Source organism: Solea solea, chromosome 1 (assembly GCF_958295425.1).
Source record: "Solea solea chromosome 1, fSolSol10.1, whole genome shotgun sequence".
Classification (NCBI taxonomy): domain Eukaryota; kingdom Metazoa; phylum Chordata; class Actinopteri; order Pleuronectiformes; family Soleidae; genus Solea; species Solea solea.
The window spans coordinates 7,890,285-7,900,354 of record NC_081134.1 but is presented as its reverse complement, the minus strand read 5'-3'; the positions used below and the strand labels follow the sequence as shown (position 1 = coordinate 7,900,354).

Here is a 10,070-nt window from a genome sequence, read left to right as displayed (position 1 = left end):
CTGAATGAACTTTTAACATAAATGCCAAATTGGAAATGGACGACTGTGAGCTTTGGACTGGACTGCAGTGTGTCTGCTGCTGTTCTGACGAGTTCTGTGCTGTGTTTCAGGTCTCGCTCCTGCTCAGACTCTTCTGTTGGAGAAACTTTACATGATCTTAGTTTACTATCTGTATGAATGCCCAAATGGCCTTGTACAATGGTGCGACAAATTCCTCCAATTATCCTGGCCAGCAGCTGTAATTGGACACACAGTGCCTCCTGTTATCTGACGATGCCTCTGAACAACATTTCCGAACATGTGCAGACAGAGTTTCATGTATAAAAGGCTACAACCGACTGAACACGATGGATAATAACCAAAAGAGGAATCTAACTTTTTTCACCATCGGACTGATATTCATGCTGAGTGGGATTGAATATGGTGAGTTCATTATATCAGCTTTATAGACTTTGAGGATGAGATAATGATCTGATTACAGCAATCTGGAATACAAATCTGCTTGGCATTTTGGCTGTGAGCTCATATCACAGAGGATATGACATCTGATGTAATTCAAATATATTTTCTGTGTGTGGGGGGAGATGAAGCTTGTCATTTACACACTGCCCCTCTTTCTCTTTCATGCTCATCACCTGTCGTTCATCTCTGATGGTCTCAGCTGTCATTCTGCCTACAATATGGAGGTATCTGCAGATTTTGGAGGCCCCACCTTACTTCCTGGGTCTGGGACTGTCTGCGTTCAGTTTAAGTGGGCTGCTCACGGGCCCCATCTTTGGGTTCTGGTCAGATCGGTGCAAAACGACAAAGTCCATCATACTTTTTTCTAATCTTTTTGAGATTGCTGGTGAGTGGTCATTCATACCGCAAGACAAATCATGTGATACAGATTAAGACGTGTGTGTGTGTGTGTTCTGTTTTGTGGAAAGACCATGTTTGGGTTTGTTGTTATTCAGCAGCTGAATGTGAATTCAGTCTAGATGAATATAAAGTATACTTCGGATGACTCAGACTTAATCCATAAATTATAATCAAGTAAGTGCTAAATAATTACAGACCATTTAACATTTACCATGTCTTAGGTCATTCTTTTCATTTAGCGGCGCATAAAATTGTCTCTCTTTTTTACCACTGTCTGTACGGCGCTTGATGGAAGTAATCCACCATAAATTATAGACTGCACTGTGCACAATGTATGATGGGAATAATGCTCCACACAGGTGATAAAAGTGCTAAAAAAAAGCAATTAATTGGTACTAGGATACTGGAATAGAATAGAATATATTTATTGTAATTAAAAAAGTATGACAAAATTATTAAATTATGCAAACATGTGCTGGACATAAAGTGCTGCTGAGGCTGATGTAAAGTACTGAATTAACTCCCATATTCAGCCAGCAACTACATTAAAAAAGGGACCACATGTTCAATGAATGTTGTCTAAATTAAGTTCTGAAATGGCTGAATACATTTCATGATAATCCATGTCGTTCAGGCATTTTATTCATAATTATGAACGTAAATCTGCAGGTTGTGCTTGAGGGGAAAAACAGAAACTACCCGTCATTAAGTCTGTGAAGGTTCTCAGTCATCTGAGTCATAGTCATCATTAGTCGTTAGCTGTAGGCGAGCGGTCTTGTTTGAGTTACGTTTAAAGACATTTGACCTCTCATCCAAGAGGTCATCATTATCTGTCGGGGCTCCACGCGGCCCGGACACAAATTTATTGCAGTCCGTATAGTGTGGGATAATTTATGATTGAGTAGTTGAGCTGCGGTCAGCATGGTGCTAAAGACAGTTTTTGAATTTGATTTGTCTAAAATAATGTTTTTGTTTCTCTTTTGTGTGTCCCTGTAGGTAACTTCATGTATTTTATTGGATATTCAAAATGGCTGCTGTTAAGCAGTCGGCTCGTAGCAGGTTATACACACACACACACGGAACCACGTCTATCGACAATACATATGGCATTTACAGGTGTAACAGAGGATTGCTGTTTTCTTCTCAGGTGTCGGTGCTGGAGCAGGTTCTTCCATCTTTGGTTTCCTGACTCAGAGCACTCGGCCAGAAGAGCGCGCTGGTATCTTTGCTGCCATCATGGCCTGTCGACAAGCTGGCCTCCTTGTTGGTCAGTCCAACCCCTCACTTGACTTACCTCAGGTCCTCCCTTTTCTTCTGAGAAATATATGATGTTGTGATCTTTACTTTAAAGTATGACACAGCAACATTCAGTAAAATCCACACATCCTCTTTTTTTATTCCTTTTTTTTTTTTTTATTTAAAAAAGGCTTCATCCTGTCTCTCCAGGGCCAGCGTTCAACTTGTTCCTGCGATTGTGTGATTTCAAACTGGGGCCCTTTGTTGTGAACAAGTATACATCTCCTGGGGTAACAGCATCCAGATAATCAGTAATCTAAGGTTCTTCAAAAGCCTCATTAATACAAAAATCCTTCCTGATCTATTTCCATCTCTCTTGTCTGTATCTCTTGCTGCTCGTCGCTCTTCTACACCCACTTTTTCCACATAATTTGACACTGCATGTCTCCCTTGATTTCACTGAACCGTATTTTTAAATAGCTCAACATTTCAGATACTTTAACTCTTTTTTTTTTTTACATTTTAAAACTATTCTCAGACATTCTTGTTCTTCTCCTCCTCCGCCCACTCAGATCTTTATGTGTCTGCTGTGGGTGCTGCTCCAGTGTGTTGTTCTGGCTATGTATTGGGACGTACCACCCATCAGCTCAGAGGGTGGAGCCATGATGGTGGAGATGAAACAGGAACAAGATGATGATGATGATGGTGATGGTGACGAAGAGGCGCCACTGATGCAGCGCAGCGAGGAGTCGGCGCACACCTACAGAGCTGTCAACTCCAACCAGCCGGAGACCTCCACCTCGGATGAGACGGAGACCGCCCTTGGTGCCACGGCAGTCTCAGACCCCTTCAAAAACTTCAGTGTCAGCAGAGGTTAGAGAGCAGCTGTGATATGTCTGTCATACTGTCTCACAGACGCTGCCAATGCACGTTTCCAGATTGTTGTCTCACAAACACACACATGCAGAGAGGGAGAGAGAGAGTGGAGAAGAAGTTAATCAATAGTGGCAAACACAATCACTGCTTGCATCCCATGTAAACTTACTATGTCACTAATCCAATAGGACAACTGACATCATACACACACACACATGCTGACATAAACCAGACACATTCACAGACGTCCAATCAATACACTTGGAATCTGATCTAACATGCCACACCGAACTCCTCAGAGAGGTCTGAAGAATGGCGTGTGTGTGTGTGTGTGTGTCTGAGTGAATGTGTCAAACCCTCATATTGATTCTCTCGTTCTTTGAAGACGTGGTATAGGGATGGATAGCAGACTGACTTCCTTCTTTATTGATGGACTTGTTGTGCTTGACTTGAGGATGAAATGTCGATGGAATCGGTGATGTGGCCAACGTCCTTCTTATCATTTCTGTTTTGTTTTAAAGAAATTGTGCTCACACCAGAAACCCTGACAAAAATGGGAGGATGTGTGCAGCTACTGTGCAAGTTCCTGTCAGCCGTCACAGTGTGTCTGACATCCTTTTATGTGAATTATTGATCTTCCCTCACTTTCATGTATCTGTGAGGAACCTTAGAAACTTTAGCAAATCTTTCAGTTTTGATGGGGTTTTTTTTTCCTTGTTACACAGCATGCACAAATACACACACAAAAAAGAATATACAAACATTGTCTCCTGCAAAAAATGGTGCAAACACTAAACAAAGAGAACTGAAAGATAAATATCTGTTCACACATTGTTTTATCAAGCTATTCCTTCAGCCATCTGGCACATGCACCCAAATTTAGCAGCAAGCACATCTCAGTTTTCCTCCTTTCCAAGGCCATAAGGGAATTTTTCTTTTCCAGGAAAAGCTGTTTTCAAATTTGGTATATATATACACATGTGTGTGTGTATATATATATATATGTGTGTGTTGTTTTTCTTGTGTTATCATATTCTGGAGAAAGCAGAACTCATACTTATCTCTAGAAAAAGGATTAACACGACTAACTAGCCAGTATTCATTGCACCTGCCTCCTATAGTTTTCTTTTTACTCGAAACTTGCCTCAAACCCTAAAACCCAAACCTTCAATTTAACATTCCCTCTTGAGCTTGTTTCATGATTTGCTCCTTCGTTTCCCTGGTTTGCAGTATATCTCTTGCTCTTTCACTCTGCAGAGTTCCTGCGAGAGGAGGTGGTTGTTCTCCTCACAGCTCAGTTCATCACTCTCTTCAATCAGACAGCGCTGGAGGTGAGAGCAGTTACCGTTGAGTTCCATCAGCCTGAGCGTCCCAAACATTTCACACACTGTCACACGATTTCACCCCGGCTTATACCCACACTGGATCCAGCTGAGCTGTATATGGGAACACCTGCAATGTGACTGCTGCTAATAATAAGTAAACAAAGCTGATGTAAAAAAAAAAGAGGAAAGTGAACCTAATCAGTCTCCATGTTGTGACTATAAAAAATAGAGAGTCTTTCTCTGTCTTAGTGCAGACAGTGATTTTATATTATCACTTTAATATTCAAACCTTTTCATCTGGACTGAGTGAACCCTTTCAAAGACGTACAATGTGCTTGAATACAAATCTCCTACTTGAATGATTCACTTTATCTAACTGACTGACCCTATGAGCATCTCTCTGAAAATCTCCAGACCATGGTGACTCCCCTGACGCAGCGCTACTTCGGCTTCGGTGAGCTGGGCAACAGCCTGATGTACGGCCTGTGTGGGGTGGAGGTCATCCTGGGCTTCTTCTTTGTGCGCTGGCTGAGCAGTAAGGTGGCCGACCGCGTCGTGCTGGCCGTGGGCCTGGTCATCTGCTGCACTGCCTGCGTCTGGTCCCTCGTCTTCCTCTGCAACCCCCGAGGTGGCAAAAACCCGTGCACACAGATGAAACACATGCAAACGCACAACTGACCGCATTGAATTGTCTGCCAGATCCTTCTTGTGCAACTGGTGTTGATGTGCAGAGCACAGCGGAGCCTTATTGAGTTACACTCTGGCTGAATTGCATGTGCTCTGTAAATGATATCACTCATGCTCTGGCAGGACAGAAGGATCCCTGCAAAAAAACTGGATCCTGTTTGTTCGCGTTGACCTGCTTCTATTGCAGCTCGTCACATCTATCACTCTGATTACAAGTAACAGGTGCTGGAGCTGGGGAGAGCCTGAGTAGGCTCCACATAAAAGGATTACAGTAATCTTATTAGCCAAAAACGCTGTTCGTTAAAGCATGTCGCACATTTGTTACATTCAAAACAACCAGACACGGAAACAAATGCTATATGGAGGATACCTGGAGATATTATTTAGATATTACTTGGGCAAAATGCATTTACAGGCGTTCAGCCGAAGCAGAGACATCCAACAGTTTGAGTGGGCACACATTCACACAAACATGTGCATGATGCGAAGCAGCAAAGAACAAAAATGTAGCGGCTGCCAGCTTGGCAGTGGTTTCGAGCTATCTCTGGTGGTGCCAACCCATTTTCTGGAAGGAACTTTACAGGAAAATAAAAATCAAGAGAAGTGGGGCTGGATGGCACACATAGTGATCTAGTGCACATTCTAAATCAATATCACTACATAGCTCAGAAATAATGAGCTATAAAATATTTTAATTCATGAGATCTATGGCATATATTCAATTTAGGTATGTGAGAGTTGGTGTTAAATTACACGCATTAATGATGAACTATAGTACATTTTTAATTGTATGTGCCACATAATTTGTGGGAAAGATTATTGTAATTTGGTAATATCATGTTGCTGTTGTTACATCCCTGCCAGGTGGTTATGAATGGGAGCTGACGGCTTTTATCATCGGAGTGTTTCTGCAGCTGCTGGGGCTTCCATTCGTGGCTGTGTCTCAGGTGTCTCTCTTCTCCAAAGTCACTGCAGAGAAAACACAAGGTTTGCTTATTTTACATAAATATCAACACATACAACACACTGTAAATTAAAGAAACACTTGTAAATGTTTCATTCCTCGTGGGTGTCTCACCGGAAGGATTCAGCCAAGGTGTCAGACGCTCAGTTGGAGGCCTTGCCACCATCATGGGTCCTTTGTGGGCTGGAGGACTGACCAACAATTTGTACATAATGCTGGGCATGATGCTAGCTCTCCTCCTGCTGATCACAGTGAGTACAACACAGGCGAAAGGGACCCGCGGGCCCTACAACAAACCAAGTTACTATGTCCTACGTCTGCATAGACATTCTCGTGGTTCTGTTCATACTGAAATGGGGGTTAGTCTAAAGTACCATGCATGCATACTCAAACTCACATTGCTTTTTAGAAGCTGAATATTTGTGGGTACCATCTGACTTTCTTCATGTTACAGCAGCACGTACAGCACTTTGAGCACAACTCAAATGAGATTATTGATGTTCAAAGGTCCAGATACTGTAGACTCCCTACAGCCAGCTGAATGGGCGACAGAAAAGTGTCATTCCCTTGTTTACTGGTGTTTCAAACACCTGCGGTCTATTTTCATACAAAGCTTGACTTTGTCTTGTCGAGACAAACAGCCTACCAAGTAAAGGTACCGCTCTCAGTCGGAACGCAAGCCTAACCCAGGTCTTTACTGTTCCAAACTGTACCAAGATGGTACATCTAATAGTGAGACTGCAGATTGTAACAACACCTCTCCCTTTTCCACAGAGCTACAGTGGCCTTTACCTACTAGAAAGGACGTCATTATTTTCATTTGCATAATAAGCTTTCACCTCCGTGAACACATGCTCTGGCTGGTTCAGCTGTTTGAGCTGCTCAAAAAAACATAGTGTCAAAGAGATGGAACTGACAACAATAACTACCTGGAAATATTCAAAGCTGTTGATGAAGCTGAAAATGTTCTCTTGTGTGGTCTGACTGTCAATGAAACCCTTAACTCAGCATCTCCTTGCGTGTGCTTGTTACTTGGTGCCCTCTCTTCTTTACAGCTATGTCACTCAAGCTGTACATTTTTATTTTTTTTTGTTGCAGGTTATGGCCGCGCTGTCCTACGAGCGCCTGGTTGAGCCGAGGGCAGTGCAGAGCGCCGACGGCTGTGACAGCGCAGGATAGAGGAGCTGCAGTCTCTCTGAAGAGCAGCATGGCCAGAGATGTCCGTCACTTCTGAGTGAACAACACAAACGTTCAGATCACGTGCTTCTCTTCAGAAAACTGTGGCAGAGGTGATCACACACATTAGTGTTAAAACCCCCCCAGTATGAATTACTACGCAGTGCACAATCTCTCTTACAGACTCTACCTTGTATGCGTATCACTGTCATAGTATCTATTATATTTTACACAAGGGGGCACCATTGCTCTCATATTGAATATTCCTGCTGTGCAATTGAGGATGAAAGGCATTGGTTTTGAACTATTTATATTCACTTGATGAAAAGATAAGTGAGCAGGTATTTACCATGTGTCCCACATACCAGAATTTACATTTTTTTGTCCCAAATCTTTCTTAACAAAACAAAACAAAAACTTTCTCTGAAAATAAAACAATTGACATATTGAGTACAGAAGTGAGGCTGTCAACATCTGAGCAGCTCCTCGTCAGTGAAGCTGCGAGAAGAAGAGGGTCGGATAAAGTGAAGCTTTATGATATTTTGTGCAGGTTTATTGTTGAAACACAACTTTGACTCAGTTTGCTGTCATCCGCATCTGTTCCTCCATATTTTATGTGCAAATGAGACGCTTGTGAATTAAAAATAAATTTCGTGGAAAAAAAAAGAACGTTGATTTGCATTCTTTATTTTTTTACTTTTTACTTTCAGGGTTTAAATTCCAATTGCTTGTGTTCATAATTAAGAACATGGCACGGTGTGGGTAGTGTGTAGTCAGCTGTTCTCACTTACATTCTCCTCTAGGATGTGCTATATCCTGCACATCAGCATCTAAGAGGAAAATGCTGTAACCAACATCAAGGCATTGTAGATTCCCTTTGTACCGATCAACATGGCGTTGGCCAATCTTTGTTTTTGCATAATTGCAGATAAGGCTCAGTAACCTTTCCAGCTTTCTACACTCAACATGTGATATTTGGCTTTTCCAAAGGCTTTTTGACTGAAATGGAAATTCTAATATCCATGATTCAAGAGCATAATATATATATGAGTGCTTTCTTGCCCTGCTCAGCGTATTCAGGTGGCTACTTGACATTTTAAGGTAGATAACAGAGGGCACAGAATCAGGTCAACCAGGAATTTACTCTCTTTGAACCGATGTGCTTTTTCTGCATGATTCCTGCTGCCCTGTTGCTGTTGTTGTTGACTCTTAAAAGTGCATTTGAAGCTTCATTTCTTCTCTATGAAATTATTAAACACACATCAATTGAAAAAGAAAAGTAACATTTCCAAAGTTTGGCAGATATAAGGAGCTGATAAGCTCACTTCAGTCGAGTGTTTTTGACCATGCTTATGCAAATGTGTGTAAAGCACAAGATTAAATGATGGAAAAAGACAGGGACAGCGATTTCACTGCAACATTTTTAAGTTCAATGAGCAACTCGGGTGTTTTTATTGCTTAGGTCAGATACTCGCGTGATTCAAAGGTTGCTGAATCCTGATTGTTTCTGTGACATTATACTTTCTTACTAAGCCCCTTCAATCACATAGAGAAATCTGCTATGAGAAGAATTGAAAGTTGTACAGATGGAACATTGTGATAGTAAAAGGCTTTGTTGTCAAAACTGTTTTCAGGCTTCCAAACGACTGCATTAACTCTGTGTTATTATATAACAATTAAAAGCCTTTGAAAGGCACCAGAATAAGAGACAAACCCCGTCTGCTCTATTGTGACGCTGCTTTCATACACAAACTGTCTGGATCAGTGCAGTCATCTATGTTCCAACTCTGGATCAGCCAGCAGTGGCACACAACTCCCCAAGGACATAAACAGACAAGTCATAGGCCTTGGGCTTTTGTGTTCAATATACCAAAGGTTAGCACAGATGTGCATGTTATGAACATTTAAAGATACACAGAATAACCATTTGATGCATGAGTCAACAATTATTTCTGCGATCAGTGGAAGGGAGGTGGTCGCAGTGGAGATGATGTAATACTACATGCTTCCTAAAAACATCTTAGTAGCTGTGACATTACTTCGTGTTTTCAGAATGTGCAGCTCTTATCCTCGATTGTTGCGAGGTACAGATTATAGATTATTATTTTATACACCGATGACACATTTCTTATGATTGAAATGGAGGATAAAGTGGTACAAGCTGAATGAATGAATGAATTGGATTTATTTTATGTAATGCAAAAAGCACTGTACCATTTGAATCTCAATAATGTGGATGTTATTTCTGTGGGAACTCGCCTCCAGGTCATCCTAGGCTGTAGCATGTGTTGATGGGAGGCTGTCATGTCACTCCTCCACAGAACTAGTTTAGTGCTGCTTAAGCATCTCTGTTTGTAGCCTTGGTGCTGATAGCAGTAGCGCTAGCTGCAGCAGGAAGTCCTCTTCATCAGGGCCTTTTTTGGCCCTGATTTTCATGTTGTTCATATTTAATGCAGCACAGCTCATGCTAGTAAAATGTCAACTTAAAGTCTCTCGGGTGAGGTTAAAACTTAAAGTCTTATTTTTCAGTAAATTTTTGATAATGAAAACATCCACATTGTACTTATGGAATTCCTGAAATATTTTTTTTTAACGCAAATGATCGTGTTTTTGAGGGAATAAACGTTGGTGAAAACGGACAAAAAATGGCCTGCAAATCAGAACTGGTTAAATATTTTGTAAAATAAGTGAAATACGTAAAAGTGGCGCAAAATGGCTCAGTAGCGCCCCCAGAGGTGAATGATAGTACTAGCATAATTCTTCAGAAGAAAATATTTGATCATGTAAGAAAATACAATATATGTTCTGTGAATAAACAAATTAACAAATTGAACTTAAGTGTCCCTTGTAAGATATTGGACAATGAATAATGAACAGTGCGCTGCATGTTTCTTTAGGCTTTAAACAATCTCCTGTCCATGCAGTATTAGGTTAATCAGCTCCAT

At 41.3% G+C, this 10,070-nt stretch overlaps 1 protein-coding gene and 1 long non-coding RNA gene across 2 annotated transcripts; one reads left to right on the top strand and one right to left on the bottom strand.

Moving 5' to 3' along the window:
- mfsd8l2 (major facilitator superfamily domain containing 8-like 2) lies at nucleotides 1-7,843 on the top strand. Its single transcript, XM_058653739.1, has 11 exons — nucleotides 1-423; nucleotides 662-847; nucleotides 1,858-1,920; nucleotides 2,009-2,128; nucleotides 2,308-2,387; nucleotides 2,670-2,970; nucleotides 4,231-4,304; nucleotides 4,713-4,926; nucleotides 5,850-5,972; nucleotides 6,070-6,200; nucleotides 7,048-7,843. The coding sequence occupies exons 1-11, from the start codon at nucleotides 348-350 to the stop codon at nucleotides 7,126-7,128; spliced, it is 1,449 nt and encodes a 482-aa protein (XP_058509722.1). The 5' UTR covers nucleotides 1-347; the 3' UTR covers nucleotides 7,129-7,843.
- On the bottom strand, nucleotides 5,748-6,111 carry LOC131475671 (uncharacterized). Its single transcript, XR_009242524.1, has 2 exons — nucleotides 6,064-6,111; nucleotides 5,748-5,954 (listed from the first exon to the last, which is right to left on the bottom strand). It is a non-coding gene; the product is annotated as an uncharacterized LOC131475671 (long non-coding RNA).
- Nucleotides 7,844-10,070: the final 2,227 nt, after the last annotated feature.